We start from the raw sequence: 22,329 nt of genomic DNA on the forward strand, positions 1-22,329 counted from the left end.
TTGCCCTCTTTCTGATTTCCTCTATTATTGCGTGTTTGTCAAATGGAATGGTTTCAGATCTTTAGACAAAATGTAATATTGGACATTCTTACTTTTTCACATGGGTGATATTGGTGTTTGATAACTTTTTTTTATTATTAAATAAATGAAATAATTTTAAAAATGTGTTTTGTTTACCTACCTGTCTAATATTACAATTTGACTAAAAAAAGAAATTCCTCCAACCTCCTCACCTAGTGCTTCAATCTGCAGCTATGCAACGATATATCAGACCTTATTGCTTTGATTTACTTTTAAGTTAATCTGTTAACTTAATTTTGCACAGTTGCAAATTGGGGGACTCGGCACCAGAAGAGCCATTTCTGTGAAATGGTAAAACATACTCACGTAAATACCATGAAATAAAACCTGATTCTCTGTCCTTTTTTCTCATATTCATCTTTTGATCTCAAAATGAATTGCTTTACATATATGGCAAAAAATAACAAACTTCACTCTACCATTACCCTGCCGGAGGGCGCTAGTACATCAGAGCACATAGTACACTCACAAGAGCACATTCATGAGTACATAATTGTTGTGTCAAAGTCTCTTTTTTCATGTGAACTGTGCTTTATATGACGAAACACCTTCCCTATTTTGCTATGTTTTGACATGCCTTGAGAAGAACAGATAATGTTCCTACCCTCTATGCTTCAACATCTGTAATCCAGTCAGAGGCTGGAGCAGGAGGCATGTCCTCCCCCAGTAATTATCATGCAGTAAGAGTGTCCAAACCTGTTTGCAGTTTTCATTACAGATGATATAAATGCTGGTGACATTGGGTAATATGCTTGTCAAACTTGGATCATATTTTAGGCTACTGCTGTAAATATATATTTTCAAGACTACTACTACTACTACTACTACTACTACTACTACTAATAATAATAATAATAATAATAATAATACACGGAAGTTGGAATTTCATATAGTTTTAAGTTTAATATAATTGTATATTCTCCACGCTAGACACTTAAATACGTGGTCATGTGCCTGAAAACTGTGCAACTCAACTGCCTGCCGCTATTTACGATAATTAGCGATTGACGCATTTGTGTTCAATTGTTAAATCCGCACCCGACGTATTTTAAATACTGTTAAATTTACGCAGCCTCGGATCCGATACGGACTAGATCTGAGACGTATTAACATTATGGGATTATATTTGCAATTTGTGAATCGTCATATTAATTTCGAAAAAGCTTGACATTTAAAAAAATTAAGCTCTAACAAGTGATACATCTTCATATGAAAAAATGATTAAACATGAATTTAAATGATTCGCTTTTATTTGAACAATATTTCGAACATTTTTAATAACTCAGTACAGTGAGTATTCGTGAATCTGCGCTTCCTAAATACAAAATGAATATTCCAGCAGAAGGGGAAGTGAAGTGACAACTTTGGAGCTCATAGAACGCTAGCAGGTGGAAAAGGGGGAAGGCGTGTTGACACATATAAACAAGGGACTTTTATACAGAATGTCATGTTTAAATAATGGTAAGTATTGATTCTGGGTCTTTTATAAATCCCCGTATAGACTGCACCAACAATGTTGTGGACCGGTAAACGGTTGAACGGATAACGATTAGCCACGATTGGTAGCGTTAGCTTGCTAACTAGCTAGCTGCTAAGCTCATTTGCTTCTAAGTAGCAGCGTGAGCAGCTGTGTAAGGCTACAAAACACATAGAACTAAATCTGTTGTTTATGAATGCCGTCTCTAAATATTGCCGTTCTTTATTTCAGCTGGACCAATCAACAATGAAAATGATAACATTTTCACGTGATCTGGGATAGCTCACATGCTAACACAAATCGTGTTTACTTGTCCAGTCGGACCAAAGCTGTTATAAATTGAAATGTCATTTTAGCAAGCAGGAAATGTGTTTTTGTTGACACATTTTTGTCTGTAAAGTGTAGCTAATTGACTAAGGTTTCATGATCAGCACTGATACGGAGAAAAAGATGACGCATCCTTTTTATTGTAGCTTGCTGTCTAGCTAGATAGGTGTTGTGTTTGATAACCGCTTGAGTAGTGTTAAAATACTCTTCATAATAGCTACATGTTTTAGCAGTACTGCTAACCCGTCAATGCTGGAAGTACAGCATGTGTCCCTTGCCCACGTCTAAACGAAAAACAACACCGTTCCAAATTAGGTAGCTAATATATCTTAAATTATCACGAGATACACAGACAGCCAATCTTGATTGCAATGGGGACCACGCTCAGTGAACCGTGCATCTATGACAAGCTCTCAGAAAGTATCGATATTCTTCGTCAGTCGGGATATCGTTATGGCATGTCGGAGAAGGAGATTGAGAAATTCATCAAACAGGTTCTGGAAACCAACGAGCCCCGGAGAGAACCACCGCAGTTCCCCATTCTTCGTGCCACTGTAAAGGTGAGTGAGCCTCAGCGTGGAGGTATACAACGACCACAGCATGCACATCATAGGTATTTGATCTGTATTACTTCCGTGGGAAACGCACAAATGGTGGGTATTATTAACATATTTGGCAACATTCAACCCAGTGAATCATGGAAATTAAGTGCAGAATACAAATGGAGCATATGCAAGTGGGCATACATATCTATACAGAATGTCTTATTAAATACAATGTTTCCCCATGAACATGTGTTGCTTTGCCCTCATGTGTGATGCAATTATAATGCAAATGTGCCACTTTTAGGTTTTAGTTATGGTGCTTCTTATCTGGTCGTTATCCATTTGTGAGAATGCAGTTTAATCTTTTTTTTCTGTAACACAGCTAAAATAATTGGGGTAAGAAGTAGTTGTGTGTTTTGCTTGCTGTCTTCATTAGTTTTACAGCATGTTAATCCTCTTCAATCTAAATTATTCCTGAGATAAGCAGTCAAAATAAAACTTACATTTTGCCCCTAAAGATAAGATAATAGCTGTCAGATAGGTGGTCATGTTGACTTTTCTACATATAGGTCTAGTATGTGGAATTTGTACTTTGAGTGCAGTGTTTCTAGGAAAGGTCCATAAAAAGAGCTTGTTATGATCACAAAACTCACATGCAGTCCTCCATCACTAAAAACTTGACCGGAAAACCTGTATTATTACAGGAACGAAGTGAAGTGAAGAGGTGGGGCTGTGTTTGAAGTAAGATCGGTAATCTCCTTTCCTTAATGTTGTACTCTCCAGTTTGTGGTTGCGGTGGGCTTCCTGTTGGTGGCGGTGCTGGTATTCACCTATCCTCAAAGTCCTCCCCAGCAGGGTTTGGCCATCCCTGGGGGGCACAACTGGTCCTCACCCCTCAGTCATGTGCGGCTACTCTCCCTGCCCATCGCCAAGAAGTACAACCTGCAAGGTAACTGTCCGTATTGAGGATGACATGCGAAAGATGTATTCAATACAGGTGTGAGTGCCAATCGCAAGTGTCAGTCCTGCTTACAGCAGGTAATAAAAAAAGAGTATGTACCCCAGAGAGTGCTGAGGACTGCCACTGTGTGCGTGTTCGTGTGCATGTGCGTGTGTGTGTGTGCGCGCACGTGTGAGAGAGATAGTGTGTGTGTGAGATCGAGATGGAGACAGAGAGAGAGGGACAGATATGTAGTTCATTACCAGCAGTAGTTGCAGAACAGAAAGTAAGTTGTTGACTACCTAGTTTTGGGGCTAAACTTGGGAAAACCCACACTGCCCTGTAAACAAAAGGCCTGTTGGTCAAACACATTTACTGATCCACAGAAGAGATATCTGGCTAAGTTAGGACCTACTCTCTATAAAAAATAAAAAATAAAAAATAAATAATTTAAGTTAAAATGCTTTTGCGGTAAAGCAGTTTCTCAGATCTAATTTCTACAATGTATCCACAAGCAGTGGATAGTTACAAATCACAAGGGAAGCTTATGTTGAGCACCATTTCTCTCAAAGAATAATGATTTTTGAAAATGTTTAATAAAATTCTTAATAAAAACAAATTTATTTCTATTTCGGTGTGAAACGAGGCTCCTTTTATGCAATTAGATACTTCGGTAATTCTCAGAGGATACGCTGAGGATGAAGCCTATTTTATGTGCCTCATCTCATCCCTGAGTGTGCAGTGTGATTACAGATTGTAAAATCATAGGCATACTTAGACATGTCTTATTGCTTGCATAAATATTCTGTTCTATTAAATGGTTTAATGTTTCTAAGTGTCCATTATAAAGAGGAAGGTTTCCCTATTGTTGGCAAGACTAAGTGATACTAAGGTCTAACAGCAGTGTTATTTGTCCTCAGTTTCTAATAACAAAATTAAATATATTTTTGGTATTTACATAACTGTGGTAACTGACATTAATAAAAATGTTGCACAAGTTGCCAGAAAATGCATTATTATAAGTCAAGGATGAATAGAGAGCTCTTTATAGACTGAGAACGGAGAAAGGCCTCTTTTGTGAAGAAGCCTTTTCTGCATATTTTTTCCTGTGGTACGAAACCGCATGATGCATAAAACCACCCCCACAAATGCTGACGCATCCCCAGTGTCACAAGCTTTGGTCTGACATGATTTCATTCATAGAATTTTGTTCTTGTATGTGAAAAATGAAAGTGCTAATGCACTCAAGTAGATGCATCTTGAAGTTGATACCAAACATTAAAACTTTCTTCAAATTTATAACACGAGCAATCTCGTTGTCAATTTTTGGCCATCGCTGTGATGAACATGCAGTCACAACAAAAATTAAAGGACCTGAATTGGAAAGGTATCACAATAATTCCCTTGGATTAATTAAGCACTGTACTGGATGAAGTGGCTGACACATTTGCTGCCACATGCAGTAATGCTGTACCTCTGCAGGCGATGGTGTCATTGGTGTTATAATGGCTATGCTCCTCCTGTAGGGTTTCATGAGTGGTGGAGCGTGGGGGCCCTGCGGCAGGGACTTGTCAACTGTTCCGGCTGCACCGCGATCTCCTCCGTCTTAGAGGTGGCAGAGCCTCTGAATGCACCTGGAGCCCTGCACCGGGGACCCCAGCCAATCCTCCTCAAGGTGGACCCCCCCCCCCCCCTTCCCTTTACACTTCCCAAATACATTTTGGAATAATAATTACAGATAAAGGTGCATGAATTTGGCCAATGTGTGTGAAGACAGAGACTGCCAGTGTGTCATAGATATTCTTGAACATGGTTATTTAATATTTTCAAGATAAAAATCCTGCATAGTATGCCATTAATTATTATTTTATTGCTAAGGACGCCAATGTAAAGTGGCAGCACCTGACAAGGCTTGCATGCGTCGGCCTGCAGTTGGCAAGGCTTAGAGCATCTCCAGTAAAGTGTGCTGATCTCCTCTACTCTGTGGCTACAGGGAGGTGGGACCCTCTCCCTGCAGTACCAGGAGCTGGAGCGAATCTACTCGGCCCACACGGACTCCATGAGCGTGGTGCTGGAGGAACGGGAGCACCTGCTGGCCCACGGCGAGGGCTTCCCCCAGGAGCCCGCCAACTTCACCCTGCTGTGGTAAGCCCCAAACTCTGCCCTGTGTCTGTCTGTCTGTCTGTGTCCATCTATGGCCCACCAGCTTGCCCTGACCTATGTTCTCATGTTTAAATGTACCTGTTGTTGTTTAGCGTTTGTGGTTCTGATGGATGCTATCCTGTCACGACGGTTTAAGGGGAAAGGGAAGTGAACTTGTCCTGTATTATTTAATGTGTTCTGTATACTGTATGGATATTCATAATTAAAATATCTATACAGTATACGGAACACCTTGATCAGTGACGATTACATACTGTCTGTGGCTTTCAGGTTTTCTGGCCTGGAAGTACAGTACAGCAGCATTCTGTTGGACTAAACACAATGAACTTAATGCCAAAGGCTAACCAAGGTTGTGTATAGATAAGGAGGAGACTACATATCTGCCTCAACCACAGACAGCTGCAGCTCCTTCAGAGTCATTATTGGCCTTTCTCCAGTTTCCCTACCTTGTTCTGTCCACACCCACCTGCTCAGTTTTAAAGGACGTCCTGATCCAGGCAGCATCTGGATGGTACAATACACCTGCCCACTTCTGAATAATTCACTTTGAAAGTCCTCAAAGGGATATTCTGTGCCTTTGAATTTTATTCATACTTTTCTGCTGATCTTTGCCTTTCTACAATTTTATCCCTTTGTCCCTTTGAGTAACCTGACTTTACAGGATTTTATTTGGTACTGATGAAGCAAGTGTATGTTTTGTGTGTCTCTTTTCCCTGTGTATGAATTTACCCTCCTCTGGGTGGCACTGTCCTCCTCTCTTCTACTGCAGGCGGACAACCTCAGGCAGGGAGGAGGTGCTGCGGTGGCTGTTCCCAGAGGCTGAGCTGTGCCCCCTGCTGGACAGTGCTGGAATGACTCTGCAGCGCTGCCTGGTGTCTCACAGCACGGGGTCCCAGAGCAGGGTGCGTTACCTGCTGCACATCTGTACTATAAAGCGTGTGTGAGCGTGAGTCTGTGTGTGTGTGTGTGAGCGAGCGTGTGTGTGTGTGAGTGATCATGTTCATACTTGTGCAGTTATTAATGCGCAGTGTATGTTTCAGGGCCAGCTGGTGTTAGGGTGGCTGATGGTGTGTGTGTGTGTGTGTGTGTGAGTGTTCATATGTGTGCAGTTGTTAATGCGCAGTGTGTGTTTCAGGGCCAGCGGGTGTTAGGGTGGCTGATGGTGTGTGTGTGTGTGTGTGTGTGTGTGAGAGACTGTGTGTATTTGTATGTGTGTGTTCATACTTGTGCAGTTGTTAATGCGCAGTGTGTGTTTCAGGGCCAGCGGGTGTTAGGGTGGCTGATGGTGGGGGAGGGGTTCCCCTCTGTTAGAGTGCTGCCTGTCCCCCGCTGTCAGAGACACTGCAGCTCCTTCAACCTGTGGCTTAGCCCTGGTGATATGGGTGAGTACACAGCACACACACGCACACACAGACACACACCCCAAAATGGGCTGATGGATGTTACCTACCTACCAGCTAAAGATAAATTCAAATAATAGTTGTATTATTACTGTTGTTTCTGCCGGAGCTGGTACAGTTTTGTCCTCAGGGTTTCCGACCCCTGGAGCCAGATTGTGTCATCTTATGCAAAGCTGCCTCTTGTCCCTGCAGTTTATGCCGACCCCCTCTACTGGCAGATGGAGCTGTTCCCCGGCAGGGGGAAGACCCTTGTGTGCGATGGTTCAGCCTTCTGACGCACAGCCAGAGCTGCAAAGGAGACTGCGGTGGAGGAGGGGCGGGGAAAGAGTCTGACTCCTGCCCCTGCCCCTGTGTTTACACAAATTGACCTTTGACCCTGCACCTGTTCCCACCGCGCAGAATGGACAGGAGAGGTAATGCCCCGCTAACACGCCACAGTGTCTTACGACTACGTGGTGTGCTGGCAGGGTTCATCAGAAAACACAGGAGCTGGCAGCGAATGTGCAGGGCGGCCAGCAGGAGGCGCACAAGGGGCCCTTCTCTGTGCCGCGTATGTTTTCATGACTGTGAAGGCCGCAAGCCCACGTTTTGGCGCCAGCCTATCGTGGATAATTGCAAGATTCACTTGTGGCTTTCAGCCAAGGAGCACAATGAAACTGAAGTACCTGTATTTCAGAGAGAATACACTGTTCGACGAGGGTTAAACTGACATGGGCTCACTTTTAAATGCCCGGTTATAATTACACTTAGTGATTTAATTCAGACTGCGGGTATGATAGAAGCGAATTGTGGTAATGTTGCAATTGCATTAGAAACTTGGATTTTTTGCGGCTGTTGTAATAGTTCCTTATAGAGCAGAGATGGCCAACCCCTAGTCATAGAGAACCACAGGGTCGTCTTTTTTTCATAATACAATCCGATTCAGACCTAAGAAAGCAGGTAACTTGCATTAGCTGGGCAATTAACTGCGTAAACATATCTATTAAGCACTTGGTAAACGCAAAAGCCAGACTCTTGGTGGCAGGCTTCAGGTCCAGGCTTGTTATCCAGGATGTATGAGCATCAAATTGTAAGATAATAGAAATAACACAGGGGCAACTGAAAAGTGACTGACATCATCAGGAAGAAAGAAATTCAGTATTCTGTACTGATGCTGTAAATGATTTCTTCCTTAGTGAGGGTCAGGTATGTCTCTAATTGCCATCTGGACAAGACTTGAGGTCATGTCTTCTGTGATGGTGCCATGTCTTTAAGGTTGCTCTTTCTTTTCAAATGTTCATATTCAAGTCATTCACCATTGTGGTCTTCGGTTGTAGGTTTCATCATCCGTCAGCAAGCTCCCTGTGAAAGCACTTTAATGGCCAGCTAATGCAAATTAATGATGTCACGGTGTTCAAAGAGTCATTGTCTGAAAACGGCTTTTTTCCATTTAGCTACTTATAAGGCATGTTGGGTCTTGCCCAAAAGTGAGTAGCTTTTTTGATTTATTGATCTTCTCTAGATAATCATCAGGAAGCAAAAGGCACAAGCCAGTGGTCTTTCGAATCCTTTAAACTTTTGCCATATTTGTTTTATCTACCACAACCTAAAAGCAGTTGGCTTAGGACATTGTGATGCAGTCCACCTAACCAGCGGATGCATACATTTTATGCTTGAAGGTCCTTTCACGGTTTCCCAACACCTTCAGCCATTAAGAGTTTTTAATGGAGCAAAATGTGTTGGGCTGCCTTTTATTTATGTGTTTCTGTAAGACCTCTGGATTCTAAATAATTTAAGTTTTTAAGAATGTATTTTTTTTTATTTTTAATTTTCATTCACTGGTTCTTTTTTAATTCAATGGAATAAATGCAATGTTTATTTTATATTTTTTTGCTTTTTGGCAGAGGAAACATTTAATCTGTTACTCTTCATTAGAACTACTGTCTGGCTCTAATCTTACCTTGGGGCAGTGGGATTTTGCAATGCTTGATTTAGCTGTACTAACAAATAATTTTTGATAAAAATCAAATTTATGGCAGATTTTTAAAAAATGAACACTGAGTAAAAATAATGGGCTTGCCATGTAAATTGGTGTATAGGAGGCTTTTCCTTAAGTCAGTAGCTACCATGTCCATTTTTGATCCCTTGTTTTGGCCACGGAAATGTACTTTTTCTTGGTCTTATAAAAAATGCTACTCTATGGTATTTTTCCGAGTCAGCAATTATGGAAAGTGTAAAATGACTCAAATTGCCCAGTGAGAAAGCTAGCGCCGGTCTCTGTGGGTGTTTTTACACAAGTAGAAAATGATGGTAGCACTCAAAGGCGCATTCGAAGAGTCGCTGTAATGGAAATGTTGCTGCTGCTTATTTTAAATTTGCCGTTGGTCACAGACTGCATCTGGGGCCCACGCTTTGCTGATTCCTGATATAATGGAAGAATTAACATGCGCCACAACAAAAACAACAATGTACCGGTAAATAATCAAATGCCTCCCCTTACTCGTCTTGCTGACGAGTTGTGTTCTGTCGTTAGCTGTGTTATGTTATTGTTATCCTGCCATTGGCTCTAGCAGACTCTGAACAAAGATGGTCTGCATATGGACCTCTCTGGGCTTTCCTCACAAGAGAGCACCTTCTCCCATCATCATAGGTTATAACGGATCAAATTTGGATGGGGTGTCCCTGCAGCTGATTCTGTGGTCTCACCACTGATGTCTAGATCCTGGAACACCAGAAAGCCAATTACCTTCCCTCCAGGACCCCTTTTCCACATAACTGTTACAAATTTTGGGTTGGGGTGGAACAGCAAGATGGATTTGGGCTATTTCTGTGTAATATTAGAGCGGGCCAATGGAAGGGCCAGCCAGGAGGCTTCTTGCATAGTGAATTGAAACTGCAAAATAGAAATGTAAAAATTGTGCCAAACAAAATGCTCCTGTGGGTGTGAGTGATGATTTGGAATTGGAATAGAGACTAATTGTAGTACTTCTTCAGAACCATTTCCTTTCTCCTTCTCTCACTTCCCAATGTCTTTTTACTGCAAAGATGCCCACAATTCACAAGTGTCAAATGTTAGATTTTCCGTCGCTGTACCAAACACATTTGTCCCTCGGTAGTTCATTTATTAAGAGGAAGCAAGAATATTTGCGTTTCTAGGCTTACAAGCTGCCGTCCAACAAGATTTGTTGTCCAATAAGTCTGGTCCACAACACTCTTGCCTTGAGTTTGTCTTCTGCCTTTAATATCCAGCCTTATTAATCTTATAACTGAAATGATTGACTGTTTTTTTCCATTGACTTTTTACCCTATCAGTTTATTCCATAGATACTTTTATATTACATGCTTACATTGTTCAAAAAGCATTATTTATGGGGATTTAGGCTGCGTAACTGCTAAATGGTATAACTGGGTCTATTGATTTGTTGTGAGAAACTGCTTGGTACAGCTTTGTGAGCAAGACTTTGTCTCTGTAGAACTTTGAAATGAGAGGCGTACAAATATATTTAATTTTTAATAGTGAAAATGCTTAAGGCTGCTTCCTTGTCTAGTCCCAGAATTATTTGCTTTCTCCCTTTAAAATATCCCGATACTTAATATATGGTGCAATAAGTAAAATTGTAAGATTCTTAGGTTGTAAAAGTGGTGTACATACAGTAAAAACCCAACTCAGTGCTTTGTAAGATACTGTTTCATGTTATTTTCTTTCCTTCAGAGTGCTTGGATAATGTTTCTAAATAAATGAGTGTATGTACTTCCCTAATGCCGTCTCATCTCTGCTGACTTTCCTCTCTGCTAGCCACAACCTAGCAGTGTCAAAAGAAAATGTAGGTGGTAAAAAAAAAAAAATTAAAAAAAAACGTTGTTGAAGAAATTATTTGAATAATATTTATTCCCATATATGAATAAAATCAAGTGTTTGTGACATGTTTATGAAATCTGAACACTAGATAAACATGGAGGAACTTATTTTATACAAAATTTGTATTTGCCTAGACAGAGACTCTTATGATGGAATCTGTAATGTCCCGGGGCTTATGAATGGAGAACACCGACACGCTCACCTGGGCAAAGGTGGCACTCTTGATTTGCTGAGTGGCTTCAGGAAAGTGCAGCAAAGTTTAGAACACTTAGATATGTCCCCTGAAGAGTGGTGGGTTTTATTTGTGCATGTTGTGATGAGTCACCTCAGTTTGATAAAATTGGTGAACAATAGAATTGCTCTGTGTTAAACTGATTTTTAAAATGGTGTCCAATAGAACTGCAAGGCACTTCAGCAAAACATTGAATTTTACAGTGGTATATCCATGGTTGCACAATTTGTACAAATAAATGGCTGGATATTAACCTTTCTCAAAGGTAATTTTTTTAAGTAGCACTGCAGCTAGTAAGTAACCCACAAGCCCAGTTCTCCACCCCCCACCCCTCTACACACACAAACAGTGCCACTGGTGGTTGGCTGTTTTCCTGACAAAGCTAAAATTCTGGTTTCAAAAATTTCAATTTGGGACCGCATGTAAACAATGTTCTGAGAGCTGCATGCAAAGCTAGATAATAAAATTACATTAAAAAATTGAAGAATGCAATAGAAAACAGCAAGAAAGGTTAGGTAGAGTATGGGAATTTATACATACCAGATTGTTTTCATATTTTAGAGAAGTTTGTGTTTATCGTTAATACACATCATACTATATTTATACTTACTGTTGTACTATATTATGATCCCTATCATACTTGTTCTTGTTAGTTAAGTTGATGTCTAACATTATATGCTAAAACTTTATGTGCTAAGCATCTCCATCCTGTCCAACCAAGCTACGTAAATACTGCGTCATTAGTGTATAAATATGAATCACACTAATTCGGTGCGAAGTGTCTTTGTTTTGTATTGATTACACTGTACAATTGTAATCTCGCTGTTCTCAGCCCAGCCCTGTCACGATTGTGGCTTCGATTAAACATAGACACGTGTTTGTTTACTTTCCTGTCAGTCGGCTACAACTATTCACGTTCCCGGGCTTTTTTCTGACTAGTGCATGGCGGGCTGCTGGAGGTGAGTATCCCAGTTTGCGCTGCAGTTTCTCCGACCAAGGGAGAGATGGGATTGAAAAATGGGGGAGCAGTGACAAGTATACCATGTAGCACAACAGATTATTTGGGTATTGTTGTTTATAGTGTGATGAAAGTGAATGACAAAACACCCGTGATCGCGAAAAAGTGAGGGAGCGAACGGCTTCTGTCCCCAAATGCTAGAATCGTGCATAAACTAATGCAATGTGGTGGACAAGGCCTAATAGCAAGCTAGCTAACTATCAACATTCAGTTCCCTATGCTAGCTATAGCTTTTAGCAGTACAGCTTGCTGTATAACGATGGCTAGCTAAGATAACACAAAGCAGACACCTTGCTAGCTAATGTAAGATAACACCGTTATAGACAAAATATGAAATCGATTAAAAACTACGCTAGCTAGTAACTTTGAGTTTAGGCCGATCTTTAGCTGCTAGGTAGATAGCCATCTAACGTCGTTAGACAAAGCGCAGTAGGCGAACACATTAGGCAGCTAGCCAGTTAGCGATGTGCTAGTTTAGTCATGGAGCCAAGTTTGCTATCCAGAACAAATGGAGCAGTGTATGAAGTGTGGTTAGCCTCAGCTTTTTATGTAACGTTACATACCCTAGTTTATAAGCAAAGCTGTGAAAGTAAAAACTATGAAGTCCCCTTCTTGTCCAGGGACAGTTGACTAACGTTAACTTGCTATGGCCAATGTTAGCAAGAATAGATGGATAAGGATCATCTTATGACAATGAGCTAGCTAGCCACGCAGCCTGGTGAAGCAATACATTACAAGCTAACTAGCTGGATTGAATATTTCGCTAGTAGCTTGTTAGCCAGCCAGCAAGCTGCAGTGCTATTGTTGACTCCTGATTAGTGTGTTGTTGTCTAACGTCAAATGTTTCATTTTACTGTTGGTAACTTAAGCGTGAACAGACTCCACCATTACCAGAAAGTATTGTGCTTGTGGTCATTACTTCCTTGCCCCAAATATGTGGTTTAGCTCATACACATGAAGTCTGTAATCACCTGCACTCATCTCGAAATGTTTTTGTAAGCATGGCTGTAACTAGGGTGCGCCTGACATTTTAGAAACACTGATGTTTCTCATATTGAATAAGTGTTTGTATTTCGCAATCTGACCAGGTGACTCCGAACAATAATGGTAACGTTCGATACACCCCAGATAACGCCTTTCAAAAACCATCTTTTATATTAGTCAGATATTAATCCGCTATACGTTTCAGTTTTATTGCAACGCATACTTTGTAATCGGAATGTACCATGCAATATATCAATAGCCTATTGGCCTACAATTTTCTATGTGAATTTAGCATAATTATAAGTGGTGCAACGGTAGAATACGACATGGTGAATATGATCAGTATAACTCATTTGTATTATACAAATACACACAGAATAATCTGTTTACTGAGGAAGACCTATTATTAATGCATTCCAACAGATAATAGCATCTACGTGGTGCCATGATATAAATATGAACGTTAATTCTACCATGATGCATATATATGAGGTATTTTAAAATATTTTTCATATCTTCATATATCGTATATAATTGCATTTGCATATCTCATTAGAACAGACCATAGACAGCTTCAAGAGATTACAAAACTCAAGGGGAACATTTATCAGTGTATTCTTATACCTGTTCTCTTTGGGCCATTTACTTTTGCTTTATATGCACAACTCTATCTTTTTATGGAGTTCATTTAAAAGTACTTGTTGACAGCATCCAGAAACATTAATATCATAAAGTGCAACGAGATATACCCCAGAGTAAGATTGTTGTATGGTAAACAAGCATATTCTTTCCCCAGTTTCGCACTGTGGCAGCTCTTTAAAGTTGGCTTTTTTGTTGTTGTAAAATACCTGGATGGAATTACTCTATAGTGTGTGCAGGAGGGATTCAAAAGCATTTCATAAGCCACAGTGTGTTGGGATACAGTATGCCGATCCTTCTCCATGGTGGTTGAAAGTGAGTAATTGCAGTTTCTGTCCGTACTAAGGGTTGAGCGCTGCCATATTCATCCGGGTGGTTTATTTTTTTTTAGCTTTTGTCACGCCCTGTCCCTGAGTTTTCTGAGTGCACCGTGACCCCATTTCAGCAGGTGACAGGATCTGTTGTGTAACAGGAGCTTTGGCCTTAGATGAAGAATGGAGAGTCTAGGCCTACAGGCTGTGGCTCTTAGTGATGGCTCCACCGCGTACATCCAGCAGGCTATCAAAGGTAAATGGACACCCGACCCTGGATCGATGCTCCTCAACACAGGGAGTGTGGCTTCACTGGGCCACTCTCCCCATTGGCTATTCTGCCTAATGAGTCAATCCCGTTAAAATGGCTTACTTTTAAGTGGTATATACATTGAATTTGTTTTAACCATTTATGTCTATGAAACTAGAGCAATACAACAAACTCTGAGAATTGTGTTGTATACTTGCAAACAGTCACCTCTGTAACCAAAAGTCAGCGATTTGACCAAATGTGTCTGGCGATTAGGCTGGTTTGTAGACGCACATCATGAAACACAGTATGTGCTCTTTGCTATGATGGGTAATAGCCTGTTAAGCACAGCCATGGTATCATGGTGAAATGTGGGTATGAAATCAGGGAGAAAGAAATACCTGTGAATGATCTTGCAGATGGGAGTCTGGTCGAAGGGGACACCGTCCAATTGGAGGATGGAACCACTGCGTACATCCAGCAGGTCACAGTTCAGCAGAAAGGTCAGCAGCTGTCGCCCGCCAGTTCAGAGGCAGTGTATCGTCTGTAGCCTTTGTGTTCAGGGGTTGGCACCCTTGCTCATGGAGAGCCACAGTCTTGTTGATTTGCGTTGTAATTTTATGTTTTGGGTTGTCCGTGAATGCTTTTGTCAATAAGTATAAGTGAATGAATGCGCGTAATAAAAAACCCAGAAGACACTACTGCTTGCTGAGTTGTAGGTTTGTTGCGCGCTTTGTGTGGTTCATGAATTGTGTGATGCGATGCTGCTCTAACATTAGTGTTCCCCTGCCCTTACAGATCCCTTGCCCTTTGAAGATGGCCAGGCAGTGCAGTTGGAGGATGGGACCACAGCCTATATTCACCACACACCGAAAGGTACTCCTCAAGGCTATAGTAATATAGGCCACAGTGAAATTGTTGCGGTATATAACCTTTGACCTCCTGACCCCCGCCAGATGGTTACGACCCTAACGCGGTGGAGGCAGTGCAGCTGGAGGATGGGAGCACGGCCTACATCCACCACCCCTCAGGGCTGCATGCGGGCGGCACCATCCTCACTGTGCAGGCAGGGGGCGCTTTAGAGGAGCTGGCCGGTGACGACCCAGTGGAAAACGACACCATCTCAACACTGGAGCAGTACGCCAAGGTATACTGTACCCCTGCATTTAGACTACTGGGCTGTTTTTTCTCTTCTTATTTCTCTTCTAATCATTCGGTCTCTTCTTCCGCTTCATGTAGTTTTTGTCCTGTCCTCTGTTTCCAACTGTAAAGTATTCTGAGTTAATTGTAAGAATGTGCTGTAACAAGTACATTTAGATTTTTTTGATTGGTTGATTTCTGCTCTCGTTGCAATAATCAGCTTTGTCCTGACTGTTGGCAGAGGTGTAAAAGTAAGACGACTCTGTGCCACTGCACTCAGCATCATGTGTTGCCCTATCATATGTGCAGATCGTGGAGTCTGAGGCTGACATGGAGGAGATCAACAGCAATGGACTCCAGAAGATGGACTCAAGGGTGCAGCACGCCACTGTGCAGGTACTGTGCGGAGAATGGCCAGGGCAGGGAGGAAGTCTGTGTGTGGCTGGGTGTGCGTGCGTTTGTTTGTGTGTGTGTGTGTGTGACTGGGGCTGTATGTGTGTGTGTGTGTGTGGCTGGGGCTGTGTGTGTGTGTGTGTGTGGCTGTGTGTGTGGCTGGGACTGTATGTGTGTGTATGTGTGTGTGTGTGGCTGGGGCTGTGTGTGTGTGTGTGTGTGTGGCTGGGGCTGTATGTGTGTGTGTGTGTGTGTGTGTGTGTGTGTGGGTATGTGTGGGTATGTGTGTGGATTAGGTTTCAGCCTGACTCAGTTTAAGCTTTTTCCACAGTGTTAGAATTTAGTGGATAGTGCACGTGGGCAGACAGGTGAAGGGTGCCTGTGTGTGCCTCTGTGTGTGCCCTTCAGGTGATGTTTGAGGGGAAGTCGTGGGGCTCCTCCAAGGCGTCGCAGGCGGTGGAGAAGAGTTTCCGGTGCGACTTCGAGGGCTGCGGACGCCTGTACACCACTGCCCACCATCTCAAGGTGCCTCCGCCGCGCGCTCCGCCCTCCGGGTCACTGCCTGCCGCCGGCGATTCGGCCACATCTACGGGAAAGTGAAACGCAATCTGCCTGGCTGGCGGTGGGAAGCATGAGAAGGGTGCTTGCTTTCTTGTGGCGTCATGTGACTCAAGTTCGGTGGCATTGTTAGAGGAACTGCTTGTATATGCATGCGTGTGTGTCATATGACCTTTTACGCACTGATTTTGTAACTGCTGCTTATTCGTTGTCACAACCAGGTTTGAGTCTTTGAGGTCACTTCGTATGACAGCTGTTCATGTCTGGCAATGCTGATGTTGTGTGAAGTGCAGCGAGCATGAAGTGATCACTTCTGTCGCCGTGAGGTTGAGAAGCGCTGACCACCGTGTGGCGCTGTCCCGCCGTCGCAGGTGCACGAGCGCGCCCACACGGGCGACCGGCCGTACAGGTGCGAGGTGCCGTCCTGCGGGAAGGCCTTCGCCACGGGCTACGGGCTTAAGAGCCACCTGCGCACGCACACGGGGGAGAAGCCCTACAAGTGTCCCGAGGACATGTGCTACAAGGCCTTCAAGACGTCGGGGGACCTGCAGAAGCACGTCCGCACGCACACGGGTACGGCTGGGCGTGCATCCGCACCACTCAGTACAGCAGATTAACACACCGGTCCGGTGCAGTGTTGCTACACTCAGCTCTGTTCAGCTGTACTTTTAACCAGGTGTTTTTGGTTTCTGTATAGTACATATTTTCCCTGTGCTGTCCGTCTAGAAGCGATTGTAAGTGTAAGGGAGCTGAAGGACGCGAACTGTGGGGGCATTATGGGAAAAGAACGGTCGGACGGCTGACCTCCACCCCTCTCTCTCCTGCAGGGGAGAAGCCCTTTAAGTGCCCGTTCGAAGGCTGCGGGCGCTCTTTCACCACCTCCAACATACGCAAGGTGCACATCCGCACCCACACAGGCGAGCGGCCCTACATGTGCTCCGAGCCGGGCTGCGGGAGGGGCTTCGCCAGCGCCACCAACTACAAGAATCACATGAGGATCCACACCGGTGAGGCTCTCACTGGTGTACTGTACCCTGGAGCGCACACAGATGCTTTAGTGTAGTGTACTTCGTACCTTCAGAATTACTATTGTGAGTATATTGTGACGGTGTAGAGGGTGTCACTTGTCCGCAATAACCACTTTTATGTTAGAATGGTTTACTGATCTTGCCCTGTGGATTTGTGGTATCCACTAGAGATCCACAGGATTGTGTGTTCTTTCAAGCTTATTCATGTAAATGGAATGAAATAAGCTCTTTTTCCAGTGTCAGGTGAGCTGCTGGTGAGAAGCCTGTCTAAAACCATCAGGAAGGCTGAATCACCTTTGATGCAGACAGAACTTGTGTAGCAGGGGTTCCAAATCTGAGCATAATGAAATTATGAAACCCAAAAAAATTTCCACTCTTTCTTCCTCCTTCCGCCCCTGTCCCATCCCCTCCGCCCCTGTCCCGCCCCCTTCGCCCCTGTCCCATCCCCTCCGCCCCTGTCCCGCCTCCTCCGCCCCTGCCCCGCCCCTCTGCTCAGGCGAGAAGCCGTACGTGTGCACGGTGCCTGGCTGCGGGAAGCGCTTCACCGAGTACTCCAGCCTGTACAAGCACCACGTGGTCCACACGCACTGCAAGCCCTACACCTGCAACCACTGCGGCAAGACCTACCGGCAGACCTCCACGCTGGCCATGCACAAGCGCACCACGCACGGGGACTTCGAGGCCACCGAGGAGGGTGAGCACGTCCTGACTGAGGGTGAGGTGCCGGGACATGCCTGCGAATTTAAACTCATGAGGGAACTGAGAAATTACACAGGGGGGACATGGTTTAGAGTTGCACAGGAAACTTGAGACATTGCACAGGCAGGTATGGTTTAGAGTTGAACTGAGACTTTACACAGGGGAACTTGATTTAGAGTTGTATTGTGAAATTACACAGGGGAACATGATTTAAAGTTGTATTATGAAATTACACAGGGGAACGTAGTTTAGAGTTGAACTGAGAAATTACACAGGGGGAATATGGTTTAGTGTTGCAAGTTTATGCAAGGAAAATTGCAAAAATTGTACAGGGAAACAAAAACTGGGAGTTGTGAAATTACCCTGGGTAATACTGTTTATGGAATGTTACAAAATTACAAAATTGTAGAGCGTGTTAAATAAATCCTCAGAGGATGATAAAATACTACCACAATTTTAATCTTAACTTGGCATGTGCATAAAAGGGAAAATTCAGTCAAAAACATCTAAATATATTTTTACTGTCAACAGATATTTACTGCACATATACTGTAAACGGATATTTTGGCGTATATTACTTTCAAAGTAAGCGTAGGATAGTTTCCATATTCCGTTTGCTTAAGTTCAGTGGTGTTTAAGACCCTGTGTAAACACCGTCCTATGTCTCTCTGTGGACAGAGCTGGAGTCGCTGGACCCTCCCCTAAAACGCTCCAGAGTGGCTTACCTGGAGGGGGCGGACCCCAAGGAGGAGGACACCCATGTCACCATGGTGACGGAGGACACCATCGGCTCCCAGGTGGCCCTGATCACGCAAGATCGGCCGCAGCAGGTGGGCAGACCGTAAAGGAGGGGGGGGCGGGCAAATCGAGCTGTCAATCATTTTGAGCGGACAAAATGCATGTGCTTTACAGGTCAGCCTGTCCCACGAAGAGCTGCATGTGCTGGGCACAGCCATCACCATGGTGACGCAGGACGGCACCACCATCACTGTGCCCGCCCACCAGGAGGACGTGGACGGCATGGGGGAGCACACCGTCACTATGATCACGGGAGACGGCAAGGAGATGCAGCCGGTGCGTTCTGCCTGAGTCTGAGTCCTCCAGTGGTGGTGTGTGAGCATGGCTGAAATGCGGAAGACCTTGCTGTGAAGTCCCAGTGTACACTTCCACCTTCACGAGCCCTTCTTGCCACTTTTACTAGATGGGAATTGTAAATGTGGAGTCTGGGGCCCAGTGTAATGGAGTCCATTTTTACACTATAGGAATGTATAACCTTTGTTTTTGTTTTGTTGGTGTGCACTTGAAGTGCGCACTGTTAGTCAGCTCTTCATCGGTCTTGTGCGTTTGCTCCTCCTCCTTCAGGTTGCCATAGTGTCGTCAGAGAGTCTTATGACTGGAAGCTCACAAATGTCCAACCCACATTACCAGCAGGTGGCACTGTTGGCCACTGCCAACGGCACTCAGATTGCTGTACAGGTCAGTTCCCACGTTGGCAGCCTGTTGTTTTGTCATTATGTACTGTGGCAAGAAAGTATATGCTGGAGTGATAACAGATTTTTTAAAATTTCTTTGTATGTCTATAATAACTTTGACGTGGTATAGTCAGTTATAGGTAAGTAGTTGGTTTTTTATCCTGCATAACCTTGTGTGATGATGTCTTCTTATGTTGAGTGTTTCTCCATGTGTACGCTGTTTGTACACGTACGTGCGTGTGCGTGTGCGTGTGTGTGTGCGCGTGAGTGTGTGGTTTTGTGAGTGTTTGTATATTTTTGTGTGTGCGTGCACACGTGTGGTTGTGTGTGTGTTTGCGTGCTCGTGTACATTTTGTCATGTGTCTGCACATGTGCGTGTGTGTTCCAGCTGGAGGAGCAGCAGACTCTGGAGGAGGCCATCAGCATGGCCACTGCAGCCATCCAGCATGGGGTCTCCTCGGAGGCAGGGTGCTGAGGGAGGCCCATGCACTGCACCCCCAGGATCTTATGAACTATTGACTGGACCCCCCCCCACCCCCCCGGATGGATGCATCCGCCCAGCACTTCTCCTGACTCTCCCTCTGCTGCTTTAACAATACCCATCAGAGCTTGACCCAGGCGGTCACCAAGGGGTCCCGGCAGCCTAGAGACCGTCTCTAAGGAGACCGGATGTCCCAGATACGCCAGCCTCCTCTTCGGTCCTCAGAGGGAGCGGAACTGTGCTTCTTTCGCCTGTTTCGCTACAATATGCAGTTCTGTGACCTCAGATGAACAGGAAGACAGAGGGCAGACTACTGTTGCTTTTGTTTTTACAACAGAGCACCATGTGTTGCGTGCGTGCGTGACAGAGAGAGAAAGTGTGTGTGTTTCTATAGGGTGAGTGAAGTAATGAAGTCCTTATTTCTTTGAAGGCGATGAATTCCAAGCAGGCAAATCCAACTCATTTTCAGGTCAGCCGAGGAACTGTAGAATTAAATTGGGAGGATGGGTTTTGTTCTGAGAGAATGAATGTCCACAGTGACAAAAGCCAATATTAATCATAACCTTTAACGTATCATCCATGGAAGATTAGGGTTAAAGGCTAACGTATTGCTAGCGTACGGTTCTGCACCCTGAAGGGTTACATGTAGTTCTGCAGGTTTGAAGTCTTTTTATATCTGGTTCTAGTACTTTTTGGGCTGGAGTGGTTTTGATTAATGCCCTTAAAGGTAGTTCATTTGGTCAAGTAAATAAGATCTCAGGTTCTGGTTCTGTTATTACGTGATGCCACCAGTGCCCAACGTCTGTAGCGAAAGGGTTAACATGCTCAAAACAACTGGATACAATTGCTTTGGTAATGGTCCAATTAAAGAACAATCTCAAGACCCTGCAACCCTGAAAACGGGTCACTGGTTATTTCCCTCTGATATGCAATCGCAGCCGACCCCCACAGTCGTTGCCGAGTCTCGCTTCGCTCCGAACAGCAGCAGTTAACCACGCGGCGTGCAAACGGACTGCGTGACGACGGACGGACCTGCCCGTCTGCGCTCACGTTTGTGCATTTAGAGTCCGCTGGCTGACCGCAGAATGACCAGGCCCGGTCAGCCCCCCACCCCCTCGTCACGCATACAGAGTCTCACCCTACTTTGTGGCTGCGATGCTGTTGTGGACACAATCTCACGGTCTCTGCCTCAGTTTGGAGTCGTCGTGGTCGTGACCGCTTTTAAAGGCGAGGTCAGGAGGGGCCGTTGGGGAACAGACGAGTGCGATCGCAAATCCCATCGGGCTGTGCAGGGTTTAGCCTCGCAGAACGGCACAAGCAGAATTAAAAATGTACGTCCTAGTGTTCTACGATAACACAGAGGATCCAGCAAGTCTGCACTGTTACATTTTCTACTGAAATTGGCATTCGGTGTTCAGTCTGTCGGCGAATGAGGTCGCCCGCTGGCGTTCCCTTTTCTCAGGAAGCAGTGTCTTTTTTCACAGCCGCTGTTATCATTCTTGCCTGGCAGTGCTCAATAAACTTGTTTTTAATACAAGTTGCTGTTTTAATCTTTGACCGGAAAGGTGACACGACCTTTGCCCTTTGAACTACGGTTGCGATTAGGACCTCTCAACAGCGGGTCTGCTGCTCCATCAAGAAGAATAACACCTGCTGACCTAATGAAACTGAAGATGGTTTATTTCAAAAAAACCTTTACCGTAGTTCATTTAGGTCTCCCACACACATACATACACATACACAAATATACATGCACAGAGAGAGAAATCCTGGAGAGGTGGATTAGTTGCAGTAAGTGAAAAGGTAAACCCTGGAGTGTGAATCGTGCCACTGCATCTATGATACTGGAAGTGTAGGGATCCTGGAGACCTTTACTTTTTTGAGCCTTTATATGATTACTACTCATATTACATGAGTCGAGGGCATATCTTAATCTTCATTTGAATTTACAGTAGTTAGAAAGTGTGTCTTAAACATGTATTAAACAAGAGCTACATGTAATGCGGTCTTCAAGACAAGTGAGCGTTCTCTGCATGCGAGGAATCTGCTCTGTGTCCTTAATTAGCGTGTTTTCACGGTGCTTTGTTCTAATGCACAGGTGTCTGACTCCAGTCCTGGAGGGCTGCAGTGTCTGCTGGTGTCTTTCATTTAAGTCATTGATTAGTTAAGGAATCCACATACCTTGTTCTCAAGGCCTTAATTGGCAGCTGATTGAAAGGAAACCACAAAAAACCCGCAGACACCGTGGCCCCATTCAGTTTGACACCCCTGTTCTAATGAGAACAACTGGATTCATTTTCTAATTAAACGAGCCATCACCGTGCTCATGCTGTTCTAATAACAGGGATGGAAT

General features: G+C 44.0%; 2 protein-coding genes across 8 annotated transcripts; both read left to right on the forward strand.

Annotated features, from left to right (window-relative positions):
- The first annotated feature begins 1,305 nt into the window (after positions 1 to 1,305).
- Positions 1,306 to 10,672, forward strand: c13h6orf89 (chromosome 13 C6orf89 homolog). Its single transcript, XM_035387098.1, has 8 exons — positions 1,306 to 1,542; positions 1,790 to 2,445; positions 3,214 to 3,379; positions 4,897 to 5,045; positions 5,364 to 5,515; positions 6,303 to 6,435; positions 6,792 to 6,915; positions 7,126 to 10,672. Exons 2-8 carry the CDS (start codon positions 2,257 to 2,259, stop codon positions 7,206 to 7,208), a joined length of 996 nt encoding a protein of 331 aa, XP_035242989.1. The 5' UTR covers positions 1,306 to 1,542; positions 1,790 to 2,256; the 3' UTR covers positions 7,209 to 10,672.
- A 1,141-nt stretch (positions 10,673 to 11,813) lies between these two features.
- Positions 11,814 to 21,513, forward strand: znf76 (zinc finger protein 76). Of its 7 annotated transcripts, none has more exons than XM_035388801.1 (14): positions 11,814 to 11,962; positions 14,090 to 14,211; positions 14,625 to 14,708; positions 15,004 to 15,081; positions 15,162 to 15,352; positions 15,655 to 15,741; positions 16,147 to 16,263; positions 16,668 to 16,869; positions 17,124 to 17,303; positions 17,821 to 18,018; positions 18,702 to 18,853; positions 18,936 to 19,097; positions 19,386 to 19,499; positions 19,884 to 20,024. In XM_035388801.1, the coding sequence occupies exons 2-14, from the start codon at positions 14,139 to 14,141 to the stop codon at positions 19,968 to 19,970; spliced, it is 1,725 nt and encodes a 574-aa protein (XP_035244692.1). In that variant the 5' UTR covers positions 11,814 to 11,962; positions 14,090 to 14,138; the 3' UTR covers positions 19,971 to 20,024. The 7 variants fall into 7 exon arrangements, with proteins under 7 accessions (XP_035244692.1, XP_035244688.1, XP_035244689.1 ...); XM_035388797.1 differs by having other exon boundaries at positions 14,093 to 14,211; positions 17,821 to 18,039; XM_035388798.1 differs by having other exon boundaries at positions 14,117 to 14,211; positions 17,821 to 18,039.
- Positions 21,514 to 22,329: the final 816 nt, after the last annotated feature.

The sequence above is a fragment of the Anguilla anguilla genome, chromosome 13 (assembly GCF_013347855.1).
Source record: "Anguilla anguilla isolate fAngAng1 chromosome 13, fAngAng1.pri, whole genome shotgun sequence".
Lineage (NCBI taxonomy): Eukaryota > Metazoa > Chordata > Actinopteri > Anguilliformes > Anguillidae > Anguilla > Anguilla anguilla.

Coding starts and splice junctions, on each gene's coding strand:
- znf76 (XM_035388797.1), top strand. CDS start 14,139: ATGGAGAGTCTAGGCCTACAGGCTGTGGCTCTTAGTGATGGCTCCACC. Junction 14,212..14,624: donor CATCCAGCAGGCTATCAAAG/GTAAATGGACAC, acceptor ATGATCTTGCAG/ATGGGAGTCTGGTCGAAGGG. Junction 16,870..17,123: donor GCACGTCCGCACGCACACGG/GTACGGCTGGGC, acceptor TCTCTCCTGCAG/GGGAGAAGCCCTTTAAGTGC.
- c13h6orf89 (XM_035387098.1), top strand. CDS start 2,257: ATGGGGACCACGCTCAGTGAACCGTGCATCTATGACAAGCTCTCAGAA. Junction 5,046..5,363: donor CCCAGCCAATCCTCCTCAAG/GTGGACCCCCCC, acceptor CTGTGGCTACAG/GGAGGTGGGACCCTCTCCCT. Junction 5,516..6,302: donor GCCAACTTCACCCTGCTGTG/GTAAGCCCCAAA, acceptor CTTCTACTGCAG/GCGGACAACCTCAGGCAGGG.